Source organism: Dermacentor silvarum, chromosome 10 (assembly GCF_013339745.2).
Source record: "Dermacentor silvarum isolate Dsil-2018 chromosome 10, BIME_Dsil_1.4, whole genome shotgun sequence".
NCBI lineage: Eukaryota > Metazoa > Arthropoda > Arachnida > Ixodida > Ixodidae > Dermacentor > Dermacentor silvarum.
Genome location: NC_051163.1, coordinates 41,732,811 through 41,752,811, shown reverse-complemented (window position 1 = coordinate 41,752,811; position 20,001 = coordinate 41,732,811). Strand labels below are relative to the sequence as shown.

At 44.8% G+C, this 20,001-nt stretch overlaps 1 protein-coding gene across 1 annotated transcript; it reads right to left on the bottom strand.

The window, feature by feature from the left end:
* Positions 1-462: 462 nt before the first annotated feature.
* Positions 463-19,888, bottom strand: LOC119431480 (XK-related protein 7). Its single transcript, XM_049657733.1, is given in 6 exon segments — positions 463-6,108; positions 13,736-13,967; positions 14,533-14,818; positions 16,574-16,610; positions 16,612-16,780; positions 19,237-19,888. Coding segments are annotated over 6 exon segments (1,380 nt in total). The 5' UTR covers positions 19,647-19,888; the 3' UTR covers positions 463-5,862.
* Between the last annotated feature and the right edge of the window lie 113 nt (positions 19,889-20,001).

Here is a 20,001-nt window from a genome sequence, read left to right as displayed (position 1 = left end):
GAATATATTGCGCAGTCGCTTCGCAGTTAACATTGACAAGAATTGAAGGTAAAGTGCATTATAATGTACGAGGAGTTGCACGAGGATATATTAGCACCTAAAACAACAATGTGGGGAAAAAAAAAAAAAAAAACAGAAAAGGCTTAAGCAGGACGGCACTGTACCACTGGATGGATGTTTGCGAAATGCTTGTCAAAAACACAAATTCAGATGAACGCAAACTGATGTTTCAGCCACGGTCAGGACATATTCATAATGCTCAAATGAGCATGAGGGCACTCGACAATACAATGATGCATTTGAGCATTTGTTTTCATTTGCGCAGCTAGTATTTAGTCATATACCATGGAGGTTCACCAGAATACGAAAAAAAAGGCACACATAAGCATACGCTGTCGTAATGAGAACTGAGTCGTGTTTTCGAGAACTCCTCACATGTGTAATTCATAAGACAACAAAAGCAAGTTTAACAAAAGCTATTTATTAAATCTCTGTACCTTGTGTGTCAGATAAATGCCAAGGTTATAACAAGGCAACAAACACAACAGACACAAAAAAACCTCTAAAAACTAGGTAAACAAATGTCTTTTAAATTTAACAAATAAACACTTGCTCTAAGTTTTTTTAACAGTTGGAATTGCTCTCAGTTATCACAGATATAGATACATATTGCAGGAACAATTGCATCCTACGATAAGTAGGCCTGCATCAGGGGTGAGACCACATGTGGCATGTTTGTTTTATTTGTTTCACGGAGATTGTGTGACTTCTTGGAAAACTGTGCACTTTGTATTATTAAAATTGCCAAAGTGAATAGCTACCTGTACAAATACAATATTGCACTGTTTTGCTTTGGCAACACTTGTTGGCAGTTCGGTTTGTGTCTAAATGGAGATCTTTCAGCACATTCATCATAACGCAACAAAAAATGATCGGTTCTTAATAACCTATCACTGAGTTGTTCATGCAGCTGTGAAAGACGACTGAAAAGATAAGCTAATTCGATACCGTGCAAGTTGGCCAAAACAAATGTGCATTTAACTATCTTGGCTAAGTAGTACTACAGTGAAGCATTAAGTATATCAGCACTGCTTTTGTAGACAAATTACTATTATTTCTACACCTCTCCTAACACTACTACCAGCTATAACAAATTACACAGAGTGCCCTTAGACAAACCTAAATATAGAGAAACAATTACGCAAGAACAACACTTGTACGCAGTGGCACTAGTCAACTAGAAAATCTGGGCAACCCATTTTTGTGAGTTTCAACGCTCTGCTCCTCAATCTTATGCATAGTTTGGCAATGTCGAGACACTTCAGGCATTGAAACATTAACAATCACCCTTGAATACAGAGGCATGTGTTGATGCAAACACAATATGCAAATGACACAGTTATTGGCACATTGTCATCACACACAAGCCAAACAAACTGTTACTGGTATTACTACTGTATAGCACAGTGTTCAATGGCACATTAATAATCACCCTTTGGGATGACCTCTGTTACACAGTATGTTCAGCAGGCTCAGCTGTTCAGGACCTTTTAGTCTTCCATTGATTCAACATAGGATGAACTTCTGGCACCATGAACAAACTTCCAATGTTCCTTTATCTTCAGCTCAAAGAGAACCTACAGTGGCATTTCTTCCTTTCGTGTTCAGTTAAACAAAGTATTGTTTGGTTTATTAGTCAACAGAGAAATAACTTGGCGACTTTTCCAAGATAGATTGCAACCGGGCGTTCTCTTGTTATCACGGCTTGGACTATACGTATGTCTCTTAGCACTCCGATTATTCCACACACACACACACGCACATTAAAAAAATGAAAAATTCGTGGCAAGAGTCATTAAGGGTGGATTTACTGCTATCAAAACGACGATAAGAAAGCTACTTCCACCCACATGGTCCTCGCCACTGTTATCAGAAGACCGTTGTCTGTGTTCAACAATGTGTTAAAGAAAGCCACTTCTGTGGAATCAATTCCACTTATGTAAATGCTCTGACAAGAAACACTCCTCTGATATATAAATCCAAGCCTTAAAATGTATTCTAAAGTGTTCAAGAATGTTTGTTCAACTAAGCAATGAGTAGCAAAACAAAACTTACATAACGTAACCACCCAAAACACTTTAAGCTCAAGACTCGGAGCAAAAAAGTTAAAATATATATCGTGGAAAGAAGAAGAAAAAAAGATACAAGAGACACCCAAAACAAATTAAGCAGATTTTAAAGCTTAGCAAACTCAGGGCCATAGAGGATGACTAGATGGCCAGTTCTGGGCAACGGACTCCCAAAATTGCTTAAAACCCAACTTCACCTAATTACCACAATGCATTGGAAGTCACCCTTCAGCTGGCATCCAGTGTCAGCTAAGTAATTACTGTCAAACATCGTTATAACAAAGTCACATCCTGACATGAAAATACTCGTTATGTTCAGTATTCATTGAACATAATGCTATCAACAAGAAAAGTTTGATTTACTTCGACATAGAAAAAAATTCATTATATCTGTGTCCATTATATTGAGGGTCAAGCGTATTTGCACAGATGTAATGTGCAGTGTTGGGAGTTCTTTCAACAATTTGGGGAAGGAAAAAATAATGTGCAAGATGAGTTAACTATGGGCATCCGTGACCTTTGAATAGAGATTTTTAGCACGCCGCTACTGATCTACCATTACTGCTACTGTCTCGCTGCATGCCAACTTTGCACGCACTTGCTAAGCTGCATCTCGCTCACGCTGGCTGCATCTTAGCTAACAAATGTAGATCTGGCAGGTGCATGAAGTGGCAGCAATGGTGGTATGCTAAAACTCTCTAATCATTACTGCGACGCGAACAAGACCGCTTCCTTTTGTTTTACAACAAAATTCACTGTGACAGCTGCCTTCAAAGCCACACTCTGCAAGAACTTCATTTGGGCATCGAAGCCTTCTCAAGCAGGCAGTGAAAAAAAATTCCTTCTGTCATGTAATGTCACATCACATGTATAATGTGATGTGTCATTGACATCACCATGAAATATGAAAAACGTATCCCCAATTGCAAAATCGTTAGAGCATGACATCTGAAAATAAGCTAGCTTTCATTTCTGTAAATGCATCGACTCTCAAGTACCTTTACTTTCACTCGTACTCCCATTAGGTGACATTTTTTAGTGCTTTATACTTTGAAGTACTAGTTGCAATACAAGCATTGCACTATTGAACCTGAATGTAGTGTAGCTTGTTACACATGATCCATGAATACCCATAAAGACTGCTTTTACCAAGCTATAAACACACAAACCATCGCCCGTTCTTTAGTTAGGAGCTGCCAACAAACTCAAAACCACAAGTAGCTCCCATCATCAGAGGTTACTGGCTCTCATCAAAATTTTCTAATTCTCTACGAAGTTTAAAAAATGAACGGACGCTCTCACTTCACGACGAGGCAATCTCGAGGATTAGGTGTGGGCACATACTACTAGCAATGCTCAACAATTACTTACAGCCTCAACATAAAGCACCTCATAACGAGTACATGACCCGAACCTCAATACTACAACAAAATTATACTCACAGTGAAGAACTTTGTTAATAGTGTTTGCAAATTTCACTAGGTCGAGGTCTCCGTGTCTCAGCAGCGAAAAATTACCACACTGTCAATATTTGTGTGCATAAGAATGTGCACAAATGATGAATTCCCTGCCCAATGGTGCCTTTGTACTCTTCACAAAAGGCAGGTTAACCTCCCTGCCTTTCCACCACGTTTCTCCCTCTCTCTTTCACAAAAGCTTTAGGTACAGTTGGCCACAAAAGTTAACGGGACACGGATTCCACGATACATTTGAATCTCCGCTCTGTTAAAGCATGGCACGCCTAGTTTAATGAATCACTGTTCAGGTCACAAGGACACACGCTGAAACTTTAAATTTAAGGCTATGGGCCCAGGCAACACGGGAATTCAGTTTTCTCACAAATCCCTTGTCCCGTAAACTTTTGTGAGTGCCTGCACGTGCAAGTGATTAGCACAGACGTCATTAAATCGAAACTGCAAAACAAGATCCCCTTGCTAAAATGCAGAAAAGGGCACACAGTGCTCAATTGAATTCGGATCAGGAAATAAATAAATAATAAAAAAAAGTGGTTTTATCATGCATTTGCAGTTTGTGCAAGTTGTGGTTCATTGCACTGAGTTTTGAATGCACCGAAATTCACTAAATATAAACTAAGTGGCAAGTGAGTGCAGTGCAATAAGAAAGCTGAGGCACAATCACGAGTTATCTGAGTGCAACTAATGCTTCTAACTGTTAAAACTAGCAGCGTTCGAAGTGGCAGCAAATCCAGCAGTACAGCCTCCCGGATCTTTAATAATACCTTCGACCATGCAGCATTTCGGCGGCTTATACCAGCAAGATGTGTTGAGAGCGGTGATAGTAGGTGCATACATGCAAAGCACACTTTAGTGCAAGCATCCTCTGCTACCCTTATCGCTTCAGAAGGACACACACCTTGCCAGGGTTATCTGCGCAGTCTTGTTTACAAAAGATCCGGTGTGAAGAACAGCACTTCCATGGCTATGATGTGACATCTGCAATGTGCTTTCCATATTTCTTTCATATTGCTGGACCCATGCATGTGCCATGGAACTAAAAAAAAAATACAAGAAAGGGAAGTTATTGGCACATATGAGGCATTGTCTGTGAATGACAGGGCCTCGCAAATAACAAAAATAGGGCAAGTACACTCATGAAGCGAATAACGTAGCAGACGACGCTTACACTGGAGAGTGCTTTGTGTGCATGCATGCAATATTGCCAATCTCGCCGCTTCTCACCGTCATGAGGCACTGACATCCCATGCGGTCGACGCTCGAGCTATGTTATTAAAAACTCGGCAGGCTATAGGTGCTGACCCACAACACGACAGGCTGTACAAGGGGGTCTTAAGAGAAAGACACGCGGCAACCATCCTTCATCTCGAACACCGTCGTCGTCAAACACTGCATGCGGCCTGAAACTCTGGCCCAAGCAACAGCAGCAAGGAACTACAGTGGCACGGATATACTCAGCTGCTTCCATCAGTGAATTGAACGTAAACATAGTGGCACAAGGCCGCCCCCAAAAGTGTTTGCTGCATGGTGACTAGTGGAACCATTCAATGCACCCGCTACTAAATTGACGGTCATTGTCATCGGTGACTGCGTCATACATTGCTGAGGTCGTTGCAGTGACTGTTGATAACAGGTCCGTCTCATTACTGTCACGCACACTGCAGCCAAACTTCTTTTTTGACGTTACCATGTTTACGTTTTAGTGATGCAAGTCACTGGCAAGGTGGTTTCTCTGCAAAGCCTAATCGTATGATGGTGGAGCAAAAGCCAATGTGAAAAGTGAAATTTGTAGGGGAAAAAAAATTGCGTGCTCTTTGTTTCTAAATATAAAACAGAGAAAAAAAGGTGCATTACATTCAGGAAATTGTGCTGAACATTGTACAGATATGTGTTATGGGAATACTTTAGGAGGCGAAAAAAGCCACGTTTCTGTGAATGAGGCAACCACTCTGGCTCAGCCATGTCAAGACACAGCCAGTCGCAAGTTGGCTTGTTTTGTACTTGCTGGTGTTATCCAACTCCTTCCATGTGGGGCTATGTGGCAGTTCCATTTCGAAAAAGCAGACAAGTCAAGCATTGTGTAGTCAAGTATTGAAGGCGGACAAGTCAATTCTATTGCGTGAAATTTTGTGAAAATCTCTCCATATGCTGAGCCACTAGGCAACTAAGCTTTACAGAAAAGCCACCTTATCAGTGACTATTCCGTCACTGCAACGCAAACTTTCCACCAATGGCCCTGACCTAATTGGCACTCTTGGTTAAATGTCAACCTTATTGTGGCTGTCATGTGCGCTACTGTCTGTTCTGCAGGAACAGCTGCAGTCGTCTTCACTGGGCGGAGACTGTGTGGTGAGAGATTCGAGGTGGCTGGCCATGTCGTTCTCAAGTGAGTTGGCCTTGAGTATCTCCTCGTGGATCTGCGCCCGTGGCAACGGAAGACACTGGTTACGACGCAGCACCAGTGGAATGCTGGCCGTAGGGTGGAGGAGAAGATAGTAGATCACCTGCGATAACAAGCACTATGTAGATACACTTGCGAAGTGAATCTAGGCCTTATGAGGGTATCCAAAACTCTACATGTTCAACACCTGACCCTTGCTTATGAAGTCATACTGACTCCCCAGTATTACTGAAAAGAATTTAGCATCTTTTCTTGAATTTCACACTGTGCTTTGTGATTAGGAATAGCAGAACTTTCAATACTACTCGCAAATAAAGAAGAATGAAAGCTGAAATTCTGATGCCTAAACTCGCACAAACTGCAAGTAGCAGAGAATTCCACATCCATGTGATGCTGCGGAATGCCCAAACGGTCCACACCACTTGACCAAGAGCAGCTGCTGTGGCGAATCCAATGGTCCGTCTTGGCTGGGTTTCTCCATGGCCACGTGGTTGTGTATTGTACAAAGAACCATAGCGCCATTTGTTGGGTGCCGTTCTACTCACCGTTCTACTACATCAAAGGGCGATGATGGCGTATGCAATGTCCCCACTCCAGCGGTGGGCGATTTGAATTGCACTAAAGGTATGCGGACCCTTCAGATGGGATTCTCTCTTAAACTACCATATTTTCCGGTTATAAGTCAAAGTTTTTTCCTTAATTTTTCGTCGGTGCGTCTTATAGAATGGTGCAACTTATGTACTTCTTTCTTTTTTTTTTTTCTCCAGGGAAAATCCATGCAAAATCGGATTGGAAGCTATGGCCACGCGAAGCACACTAGGTTGACCTCCTGTCACATGTAAGAGGCCGCCCGTGGCGAGAAAAGACGAACGACGAAGCTCGCGGAGCGTTCCGAACGGCGCGAGCGCTCGAGGCACTGCTGAACCGAGGCGTAATCCGCGAGCGAGAAGCAACGGAACATTATTATCGACGGGGTTCTTGAGCTGGAAGGTCGCCTCGTCAGCCATGCTCTGACGACGGGAGAGCGGAGGACCCGGCCACGAAGTCATGAGGCTGGCAAGGCCCAGGCGTAGCTGTAGCCCTCGGAGACGTCCGGGCGAAGCTCCTGGGACTGGCCGCTGCTGCTCACGGTGGTTCTGGTCTTCTTCTCGAGAGTCCCTCTTCCTCGGCCAAGCCTGTTCAACCGATAATCACCGTGCTAACGGGCCGCCACGCAGATCGTCGGAGGCCGAAGAACACTTCATTAGGCAAGTGACACGTTAGCGGCGGCTACCGGAGCTCCAGCCACGCACTCGGCCAGGTCAACGGAACCGCGAGTCGTCGGCAATTTACGGCATCAGCGACAACCCGAACGAACAAGACGCGAGGCCTAACCCGGCGAATGACACGTCAGCGGCGGCTACCGTGGCACCAGCCACGTTCTCGGCCAGGTCGACAGAACCGCGAAGCGTCGGCAACTACGGCACCCACAAAGCTTCGGATGAGATCGACGTGGACTCTACAAGAACTTCAAACCGACATAAGAATCCGCATTTCCCTGATTGTGACGCAGTTAGGCCAGAACAAGCGCAAAAACAAGCGCTTCACACAAGCGAACAGATAAAAGGGAAAAAAAAAAAGACGGAAAGAGAAACGTTACTTCAGCGATTTTCTAATCAAACAGTGAAACAGTGCTATCACTAACAATTTCAGCAACTACAAAATGATTTTTATTAAAGATAAGTTTCGAAAAGTGATAATGAGTCCTGTGTTACAGTTTTATCGGCCAGCTTATTCCAATCTACTATTGTTCTAGGAAAAAATGAATACTTGAAGCAGTTTACACGTGTTGTAAATGGAGTTACAGATAGTGAGTGTCGCTGTCTTGTAGCATAACCTGTTGTATAGGCGATAATGTGAGACGTGTCGATGTTGTATTGACCATTTATTATTTGGTAAAAGAATTTTAAACGACATACACGATTTCTAGCACTTATAGAAGGCAAGCCGCTCCGAGATAAAAGGTTAGTCACAGAACTACGCCCATATGTATTGTAGATGAATCGGACTGCTTTTTTCTGGAAGCTTTCTAGCTTTTCAATATCGCTTTTAGTGAACGGGTCCCATATAACTACAGCATATTCTAAAACGGGGCGGACGAGTGTTTTGTATGCCAATAGACGTACTGCTGGCGTGGAGGATTTTAATACGCGTCTTAGAAAAAACAATTTGCGGCGACAGTTTGCTATTACTGTGTCAAGGTGCTTTGACCAGGAAAGATCCTTTGTTATGTACAAGCCAAGATACTTATATTGCGTTACCTCTGACAAAAAAGCGTTGTCTGTGCCATAGCGATATAGCAGTGGCTTCTTTTTTAAAGTTATCCGCATATATACTGTTTTTTCGAAATTAATGCACATTTGCCATTGTTTACACCACTGAACTACCTTATTAAAGTCCCTGTTTAACCTGAGTTGGTCTTCTTCCGTTGTTATTTCATTGTACAGAACGCAGTCGTCAGCATAAAGCCTGATTTTAACAGAGAGGTTAGTGACAATATCATTTATATATATCAAAAAGAAAAGGGGGCCAAGAACGGATCCCTGTGGGACGCCAGAATTGACAGCAGCAATATCAGAGGTTGTTTTATTTACAGTAACAAACTGATGGCGGTTTGTAAGGTAGGCTTTAATCCATGCTAATATTTTATCATTTTTAAACACAGCTCCTAGCTTATGAAGCAATTTAACATGAGACACCCTATCAAACGCCTTGCTGAAATCCATGAATATCGCGTCTGTTTGTTTCCCATTGTTTACAGTGCTAGCAAAGTCATGTATGATTTCAACTAGTTGAGTAGTCGTCGAAAGGCCACTTCTAAAACCATGCTGCATGTTTGTAAAAACGTTATGTTCGTCTAGAAAACCAGTTATATGTTTATGAATTATATGTTCTAAGAGCTTACAAGATGTTGAAGTTAATGAAATCGGTCTGTAATTTTTGATGCAAGATTTATCCCCTGACTTATGTAAAGGTTTTATTCTAGCAATTTTCCAGTCTTCCGGTAATGATCCTTCGTTGATTGACCTCGCAAATAGAATGTACAGGTATTTGGCACACCATTCAGCATAACGCTTTAGAAAACAGTTCGGAATATCATCTGGCCCTGGAGATTTTTTAATGTCAAGCTTTAACAATAAATTTAGAATGCCCTGTTCTGAAACAACAATTTCGGGAAGGGAAGGCAGCTCAGCAGAAAAGCATGGCAAACAGCCGTCATCACTTGTGAAAGCACTCTTAAAATGGTTATTGAAAGCAGAGCACACTGTTTTCTCATCCCGCACACTTTCACCGTTTATAAAAAAGGTGTCGGAAGATGAAGAGGCCGGCGTCACAACCCTCCAGAATTTCTCGGGAGATGATCTGATAAAGTCTGGTAGTAATGTGCTGTGATAATACTCTTTATCGTTGACAATCTTTTCGTGGAGTTTTTCGGACAAGTTATCAATATCGGCTTTCAGTTCTTCGCCGTCCTTTATCGAGCTTAAGTTTCCGCCTCATCTGTAACGTCTCCCGCGTAATCCATGGGTTACGGCGCTCGGACTTCTTCACGAGCGCCCACACCAAGAATGAGGCCTTTGAAAAAAAGCCAGAGGTGCGAGGACGAAACAGCACATCTATTATACAGTCAAAAAATTTGGAAAATATTGAACCTTATTGGTTCGATTGACTAAAGCACTTTTCAACGTCAGGACAACTGCTTTGTGGTCATGCTTTACATGAGTGGCAGGCCTTGAATCAAGTGAACGTCAAAGGTAAAAGCTATATCAGTCATAACACTTTCTGCACTCTGAATTGGATACGAAGAACCCCGATATTTGGCAGGTTGAAATCTCCGGTTAGTCGCACATCTGCAATTGTGCGATCGGCCTAACTGACTTTCAGGGTGGCCAGACTCTGACGATCATGGCACTGTGGCGGAGCTAGGCTCTGAAACTGAGATAATTCTGTTTAAGTAGTTTGTAGTTAATCTGAGTTTGTTGTTTGAGTTTGAGTGAAGACTTTTGTTGAATTATAATTTTAGTTTAGTGTGCCGCGTGCTTTTATCGTCCTTGTACATATTAAATCCTTGTCCGCTGTGCTGCCAGTCGTCTCTCCTCCATTGAGAGTAGCGCATGTACGCAACTCTCCGCCTCCCAAGCGAGTAGAAGGTGACACCTCCTCTGCCACTTAATTGCTACGAGTTCTGTGCGAGCTATCAAGGCACCGGGTTCCTCTCGTGATCGAGTTCCCGAGCACCGTGCGAGGACGAAACAGCAACGCATGCGGTGGCAGGCCAACCGTGAGTCAACCAACCCCGCAGTCGCATCTGCAAATGACTTTCAAGATATGGCATGTGCCGCTGCGCATACTACACAGTTGCAACAGTACAAGCCACCCTCCCTCCCGCGCTGCCTTCCCGCTTTCCTCCCTTGAGCGCGATTCGGCTCACCATCCCACGCTTTCACTTGCACATATAGTGTACGGAGCGCGGGGACAATGTCCTCGCCCTTGGACTTTATACGAAACATCACGGCGACCATGACTGCAGAAATGAGCCTGGAGTGCCCATATCGTTGCTATCGCAATTATATAGGAACGGCCCTCATACACTTGCACGTGACCCGCGGTCACGGAGTGAAACGTCACTAATTTTTTAAATCGCTTGCCGAACGAACAGGTGCGTCTCATACACCGGTGCGACTTATACACCGGTGCGACTTATATAAATTTTTTTTCTGAAAGACTGTCGTTTTAAGGAGGGTGCAAATTATACTGCAAAGGTGCAACTTATAGCCCGGAAAATACGGTAAGTATTTTCTTGACAAGAAACAAGTGCTGCATGGGTTTTGGAATAGTATTTTAACAGTCCACGAGGACATAACATTTGCCTTTAGTGTCCCTTTAAAGGGACCCCGAAACGATTTTGATGATTTGTACAAACGTACTGAGTCATAAGGATAGGTCCTTATGGTCATTAATTGACGCACCTGAGTGCTCCGTGTAAAGCATGTAATTTATTATAAGGTTTTAAAAAGGCACATTGCTACCGGTCGTAGCACGCCAATTGGCTCAGTTTTGAGCCGTTCCAGACCAGGTGACGCAATTTGACCAGGTGACACAATTTGACCATGTGACGTCAGTAGGGCGAGCTATCTGATTGGCTGCCCAGGGCACGCCATCAATAATTTTTCCAACATTATGGTGAACAAATGTTGTTCGTAATAACTGAAATGTTAGTTAATTTGTTCCTACAAAACGAAAGTAACAGGAAGAGAATGCACAAGGACAATGTATCAATGCACTCTTGAAAGCACTTCCGGCACACAGCAAAGCAAGTGTCGTCTGCCTGTATTACAACATGCTCCGTGTTGACACGAGCTGCGCGGTCTGTGTTGGTCTCGATCTGTCTCTTCGCGAGCACCATGGTTCGCTCTTGCGCTGTGGGCTGCAAATGTAGCGATCGGCGACATGTCAAGCTGCTACATCATGTTCCTCTGCAAGGCAAACATGCGAGCTAAGTGGCTGCAGCGCTGGTTGTCGGTATCTGATTGGCGCCAGCATCTACGCGTCTGCGGCTGTCACTTCACACCGAAGGATTACTATATAGTACCACAATAGTGTTTCGCGTGTCCGGTATTTGGGTGAACGCAAGCTCAAGCTGACTATGCCTGGGCGTTTTACGGTATGAGCAGAGGCGCAAACGTGAATGGCCTGGACGGTGCAGCCACCTGGTGGCACAGAGCTCAACCAAACACAGAACTAATATAGAAGTAATCAAGTGTATTCTACTTTGCTGTTGGTGTAAATTTTTGGCATTAGCGTAATCGTGAACACGTTGTTTTTCTAGATATTTAAAATGTTTTGCACTTGGTTACAGCAATATTGGCTATCTGTTTGGCTGGTTAAGCTCTGCACCACCAGGTGGCTGGACCATGCAGACCGATCAGGCCGCTCACGTATGTCTGTGCTAAAGCTCCTTCATCACAGCAATAGTAGTGTGGAGGGGCTTTAGTTTACGCCTCCACCCATCCGTCAAAATGCCCAGCTCGAATGTGGTTACCGGAATACCGGAAACGCTCGGAGCTACGACAGAATGCTTTGAACGCACGCTACTTTGAAGCCATCCCTTGGGATCGACTGCCAGGCGGCTGGTGGAGAGGTTGTAGAGACTCTGGGCGCTGCCTCCAAGACAACCGAAAGTAGAAGACACAACGTCCCAACATGACGCGGAACCAGTGAAGGCGGAGCTTAGCCCCGATCGCTTGGCGAGCGAGTTGAGGAGAAAAAGCATCGCTACAGAGGAGGGTAACTTGTAATCATCCGTAGCTCTCTTAATATGAGACACTGCACACAAATTGTGGTGCGAATGTTTTACTGTAGCTGTACCCTATGCGTACACAAAATTTGTCCCAACCGTTTGAGGGACCCTTTAAGCAAAAGGAATCTTAAATGAAGCCTGAAATTTACTTCAGTTTTCTGTACAAAAAAAATCCATATCTGACGCAGTCATTGTTTGATGTCAAAAGTTTTAGCAACGCACCATTTCGGGTCTACATGGCTTTCAACGAGAAGATACATTGGTGAATCTACTTCCTATTTAAATGCAATCAAAATTGTGCCTTTCTTAATATAAATTACTACACTGCATGTAAACATGCAATGTGCTTGCATATATATTATCTCCTCTCCCCTCTTCAACAGTCAAGAGCTAGCTAGCCTCAGCTAGTTAACGCTACAATACATTTGATGCTGCACAGAACTTTGGGAAATCAAAAGTAGTATCACCTCCTGTATTTCATGTTTACTTCTTTAGTTGCATGCTAAGCTTTTGCTTTTAGTAGAAGTGAACTACAGGGGAACCCCATTCATACGTTCTGGTAAAAAAGGCGAGAAAAAAATGCACTAACTGGGAAAACATACGATCTGAGGTCACTAAAAAGTGTGGCACGCGCAACTGTAGTTGAGATCTACATAATGCGAAACATTGCGCCGATAATTGGAGCACAGGACGGCGATAAGACGTGCGTCGAGCTGGTGAGGCCTGAGTGGCGCGAGACGCGCATTGTCGTTTTCTCGTTGCGAAGTGTTTTAAGACGGCGGCGGGAAACTGAAATGAAATCGAGCAGCTGGGAGACGCATGAATACGAGCGAAAAATAATGCTTAGTTTGCACCGCCTGCTGTACGCTTCCAATGGCACTATGCCAGGCACACTGCGGCACAGACAGGTGAAGATGCTTGTCAATAGGGTTGGTGATGACATCCTGTGAATGCGACAAGCGACGACCCGTGAGGATATTTGCTGGCACCAGAGAGGAAACTGAGTGCGTGCTGGCATTTTCGTGTGACACGGGTAGGCGAGCACTGTGGTGCCTCGTGCCTTTTCTTGTTTACATGGGATCTAGAAGCCAGAAAAACGTATCATACCATAGCAGCTTGGCGACATACTGAACGTTGGTGGCACCAGATTGTGTTTTCCGAGAACACATTAACCGGTAAAAAAAAAAGTGTGTAACTGTATTGGGCCATTTTTTGTGTTCCTGATTGCGAATACTGGCACCGGGAAATCGTATTAAATGGGATTGTATCAACGAGGTTCTACTGTATTTGCTACCTGAGAACTGTAACTTACATTTGTAGTTTCACTTATAAGATTATTCTAAGCACATCTCCCTTCTTCCCCACCAAAACCCCACACACACACACTTACCATGAAGGTGATGCCAAGAAAAAAGCAGAGGGTTCCACCGAGCACTGCAGGAACCTTGTACCAGATGTCTGGTGGACTGTATACGTAGAACACACCGAGCAGGACGCTGTTCTCGAGGAAGGTGCCCACGTAGAAGGCAGACATGCGAAACCGAGTTGGAGTGTCCACTGGGTTTAGGTAGCAGAAGATGAACACCACACCGAGCACCAGGTTGTACACCAGCTCCTCCACCCTGCGATTAGTAGCAGCAGCATCGTTAGATGAAAGGGGAAAATCCACACCGCGGCCCATGAGGGTTACCACTGCAGGCAGCTACCGTAAACAGATGCTGACTCTGAGCAGAATCTTTTTACTGCATATACAAAGGATTGGCATTCTCCGGTATGAACCACTAACTAGCTCAGTCATCCACTTTGCTGCAAGCAGCAGCACTAGGCATAACAGGGCCTCCAATATTTCCACAGTAGTTCAAGATGCCTCCAAAAGAGGCCGCACCTGTCACAAGTGGAACACTGGAAGAACTGTGAGGCCCCTTCAGCTCGAACCTACTGTGTTCGAGCTGAAGTTATTTCTTCAGCTGAAGTTAAGCAAGTTATTTCTTGTCATGAAACAAACACTTTGAGGCTTATACAAAGATAATCTAACAATGTTGACAGGTTCAAGGTTTGCCTTCAGCGCCTCGTGCAAATAACCCAGTAGTTTCGGCAAGGAAAAATATCTAGAACATTTCGAGTAATCATCTTATGCCTAAAGGAAACAGAATACAAAGGGCAGGTCAAGATGCCAGCTGCCCTGACCTGTTCTCATAGAACTGCGTCTTCATGGAGATGATCCAGGCAGACATGATCAGCCAGCGGAGTCCACAGACGAGGAACATGTAGAGCGGGAACAGAGAGGCAAACAGCCCCAGGGCCAGCACTCGAGGCACAATGACAAAGAGGCGCCAGAGGAAGTAGACGGCCGCGCCACGCCACCGCATGTTGGCCTTGTCTTCAATGACTAGCCGCAGTGACTTGTTGTATGAGGCCAGGGACCAGGCCACCGACACCAGGGATGTCACGATGGACACATTCTGTGCCACCACTAATGGAGAGAAGATAACTGTGTGTGAGGGCCACGAGGCATCTAGCATGGGGAGCTGCAAGGTAATTACTTCAGGCTGTGCTCACGTATGCCCCAATCGCTTTCAAGCACCGTACAAATAAGACATGGATGCAAGGAAAGGGCATAAATGAAGAACAATGTATGTGTGCTCCTATTCTTGATAGTCATTTTCACTAAACTGGAATATAATCGTGACTGTGCCAACAAGCAAAACGTTGGTTCGGGCTAATTAGTACATTACACTTGCACGCATAAACAGTTGATAAATACATACATACATAATACATAACACTTGGATTTTTAGTGCCTGCATAGGACAGACGACAATGCAACACAACAGGCAAAAGTGCTATGCCCATAGTTTTGTGTTGTCTGTCCTATCCTGTACAAAAATCTGCGTCAATAAGCTCACAGGGCAACTCTCAGTGTTCCTGTAAGCATATCACAGTGGTTATACCAGTGTCATCATCAGCCTATATTTTATGTCCACTGCAGGACGAAGGCCTCTCCCTGTGATCTCCGATTACCCCTGTCCTGCGCTAGCTGATTCCAACTTGCACCTGCAAATTTCCTGACTTCATCACCCCACCTAGTTTTCTGCTGTCCTCGACTGCGCTTCCCTTCTCTTGGTATCCATTCTGTAACTCTAATGGTCCACCGGTTAGCCAACCTACGCATTATGTGGCCTGCCCAGCTCCATTTTTTCCGCTTAATGTCAACTAAAATATCGGCTATCCCCGTTTGTTCTCTGATCCACACCGCTCTCTTCCCGTCTCTCAACGTTAGGCCTAACATTTTTCGTTCCATCACTCTTTGTGCGGTCCTTAAGTTGTTCTCAAGCTTCTTTGTTAACCTCCAAGTTTCCGCCCCATATGTTAGCACCGGCAGAATGCAATGATTGTGCACTTTTTTTTTTAACGACAGTGGTAAGCTCCCAGTCAGGATTTGGCGATGCCTGTCGTATGCACTCCAACCCAATTTTATTCTTCTGTAAATTTCTTTCTCATGATCAGGGTCCCCTGCAAGTGTAACAGACAAAAAACTAGTGAAAAATGAAGCAGCGAGTGTGTGCATGGATTCGTGGCTAAAGGAAAAGAGATCTAAATTTGTGCTGAACCTAGAGCATGGGTGCTGACTTGTACTGTTACAGTAGTGTTTAGCACCAGAAGTATTAGCACACTTCAATATAGGTTAACGGGCTGCGAAATAAACACAGTTCCTTCATAAGCTTCCTTTAAGAAGCCCTGTAGAAACAACCTCGCAGTGCTGCTGTTTTCCGTGGAGTCTCTCACGTGAGGGGACAGTGGCACGACGACAACTACAAACCAACACATACCTCCATTTGAGCCTACCCCCTACACACGATACACACCACCCTACACTCCTACAAATGCCCCCCCCCCCCCCATATGGTGACTATGCCTCCTTCTACCATACTACTTGGCTGTGCTTCAACATATACAGACAGGCAGCCCTGCAAATTTCAAACCCAACAACTGAGCAGTGGGGGCTGTGCTGTTTAGCTCAGACCTGCGCGACCGGCAACAGCTGATGTGGCGGGCCCGGCATACAGTGAAAGCCACAGGTGCACTGGACTGAAAGCCCCTTCTCATGTACCGCAGAAAGACACCTGTTCTTTTAAAGAAGCAGCTGTGCTATGATCCAATAACTATTCTTCCCTCCACCTTGGCATGTTTCCAAACAAAGTACAACTATCTTTGGGGACTAACTGACTTGTCCAAAAGTCTTCCTCCCGATGCGGGTAGTCCCTAGGCAAGGATGCAGATCTGCAGAATCAGCTGCGGCGTGGCCTCCATAAAGCACTCAAAGAGCCGCAGCATGCTGGCGTCGACGTCTTCCTCCGCACTCCGTCTGTAGAACTCGCGCTGCTCCGACTTGCTGCGGGCGCTCTTAAGGCCATAGATGAGAGCGTCCACATACCTGCATTCACCATATCATGTTTCTCCATGTTGTCAACCACAATGTAGTTGCACTAAGCAAAGCAAAAAAATATCAGTTGTCCCTAGAAAAGTTTGTGGGTACTGCATGGTTCATTTATGTTCTCAGCACTGGCCGATCCAGAGAGAGGCCTTGCGCACCAGGGCCTCTCCCTGAGAGTGCCGGCACTTCAGTGCTGACAATACTAACCGTGCAGCAGGATCTTTCCCCGGTTTTCATTGAACATTATGTTTGCAGTGAACATTGTGTCCACAGCAAACATATATGCTCTCAGTGAATTGGAGCAAGTTTTTATGAAAGGGAAAAAATGTCATCCATCTGGGAGTGACACGAAGTTATAAAGGAAACCCAACGTATACGGGATTTCTCAAAAATATAAACACCTAACCAACTTGCACATACGTACACCAACTATTTGCTCGAACGGTATAATCACATAACTGCCGCAATGACAGTTTCAAAACACACAAATCAGGTTGTTCATCGAAGTGACGTCCCACCCTTGCAGCACGGCCACACATACAGACTGATTTAGCATAAAAACGAGTTTGGTTACTGGCATGGGCCAGAAGTGCAAGCATAGAAGAAATGAGGGTAGTGTCTCTGCATGCAGCACCTTGTATGAGAAGAGGTGTCTTGAAAATGTCTTCTCTATCTTGATTTAAATGTTTTGCATTTGGTGCACCCATGTATGTCATGCGATACTTGTAACACCACCTTTTTCTCCATTTATTATGACACTAAAGGCAGTGGCCGAAGCATATAGAAATGGTTGGGAACTTGAACCTGCGACTTATTTTGACTGTGATAGAAAGCCTGTATTGCTGCTGCTGCTGCTGCTATCGTAGATAAGTGCCAGTCGAGCGCGAGCGCCGCCGGTAACGACCTGAAAAAGTTGAAAATACTACAAGCACTTCCATAGGTGACTGCTACTAGTACAAGCAGCTTCCGAGCTTGGCGTCAGTGGGAGGCACTAAATTCGGACAAAACGTATCAGTGGCGGTACAACTGCAGAAGCACTAAACATTCCTCCTAAATCAGGATGTCTCGTTGCTTCATATATATTGTAATTGAACATAGGAATAGCAAGAGAGTCGACCAAATGAGGAGGAAACAGTTCTGTGACATAAGAAAAAAGGAAACATCGGTGGCAAAGCACTCAAATGCAGCGTGAAAGAGGGCAAATAAGTTAAATTCTAGGGTTTCATGTACCAAAACCAAAATCTGATTATGAGGCACACTGTAGTGGGGGGGGCTCTGGATTAATTTTGACCAGCTGGGCTTCTTTAATGTGCACCCAATGCACAGGCGTTTTTGAATTTCGCTCTCATAAAAATGTGGTGGCCGCAGCTGGGATTTGATCCCGTGCCCTTGGGCTTAGCAACACAACACCAAAGACAGCATGCCAAGTGAAAGAGTGAAATTAGCAGGGAGTGGTAGAGCAGGCATCAGTTGATAAATCGACGACATAAACTGCTCACATTAAAGCAAGAAATGCATTGTGCACGTTATACTGGTGTCACACAGTGCACTTTTGATCACGATGAAGCCCGATCCAGATCGAATTTCTCGGTCGTGAATGGCTCCTTCGCGCAAGCTTCATGAGGGAGCCAATCGCAGTCAGCAATTTTTATCCGGATCGGACTTGATCACGATCAAAAGTGGTCATGTGACACCAGTATTAAATTGCAATTATGTGTTAACGATTTTCATGAAAAAAAAAGTCTGAAAACTTTGCACTAATTTCAATGCATACAGATCTAGTGCAGCATTTGAACAACACTTAATTGCTAGCAAAAAAAGCACTTCAAAACCAGCAGTACAACAACATAGCTAATGTAATTACAGCATAACAATTAACACAGTAAGTATATTGTTCAATTAATAATTGTGGCAACATGCAGTGATAACACTAACCAGTTCTCTCTCATGACAGCCTATGTATGTACAGTCCGTTTCACACTTAGGAGAAAACTCGGAGCGTATTGCAAGGCGCTCCGAGTTTTCCCCTAAGTGTGAAACAGACTGTACTGTACATGCATATGAACCTATCCATACATTCCTTATCGTGTGTGAGAGTCATAGGCGATGGCCTTCGGGATGATGGCCATCACACCGAATGATTACCTGATGGTAACACTTCAATAAACGAGCACAAATATAAAGGTATGCTTTCGAACGCGGCGGTCACAAGGTCTCACTGATAAGGTCTATCATGGCGCTTCCTGCATTATGCAAGGACGTGGTTTTTCACACTCTTCGCGCAGTGAAACAACCTATAAATAGTACCTTCTATTGTTTTTCCGTTTACGAAATATTTCCACCCCCTATATATAAGGCCTTCACCCGGCACATTCACCAAACACAAGCGTTTCTGATCGATGGACATCCAGCGCAACAAAAAAATGTTTTTCCTTAGAACCGAAGGATTCACTCACCTGACGACTTGTCCCAGCTGTAGCAAGTGAAAGGCAGTCCTCACGAACCACTGAAGCTTGGACGGGTGCTTCTGGTGCTGCTTGAGATCTAGCAAATACCACCTAAAGCTAAAGCCCATCATGATCGTTGCGGGCACCATGATGAAGGCGACTGTCAACCCAAAGTACCAGTAACTGCCGTCCTTGTAGTGTCGGTAAGCGACCCAGATGTCCGAGCCGGTGTCGAACAGAAAGCTGCCCACCGAGCAAAGCACGCACAGGCCGTCGAGAATCGTGTACTTCCGCTGCTTGAACGCCGTCCGCACCGACGGTTTGACGATCACGGCCGCGGGCTCGCATTTGCAATTCGAGCCCGCCGATCCATTGGCACGAGAGCCAGTCGAAACGTCCGTCTTTTCTGAAGCTGACATCACTGTCGCCGCTCCGAGGTTCAGCGGTTGCCATTTAGAGCCGGCGACGATATGCGATACCACTCAATCTTTTAATGCTGCAGCTCACAACAAGCGCGAAGCACCAGACCGCACATAGTGACCCAGTGGCAAAGCCTCAGCGCTCAGCAGGTCATCCAACAAAACGCGACACTGCACACCGCACAGCACACATCCTTTTCGTCCTCGGCTGAGCGTGACGTTTGACCGGAGCACTTGTGACGTACCCCCCAGGGATCCGCAACAAGCCCAGCAGCAGCCAGGCTGGGCTCTCCTCTCTCCACCTGCTTTTTATAACGCCCGTCGATCCTCGCCCGTTGCGCGAAGAGCCCTTTTG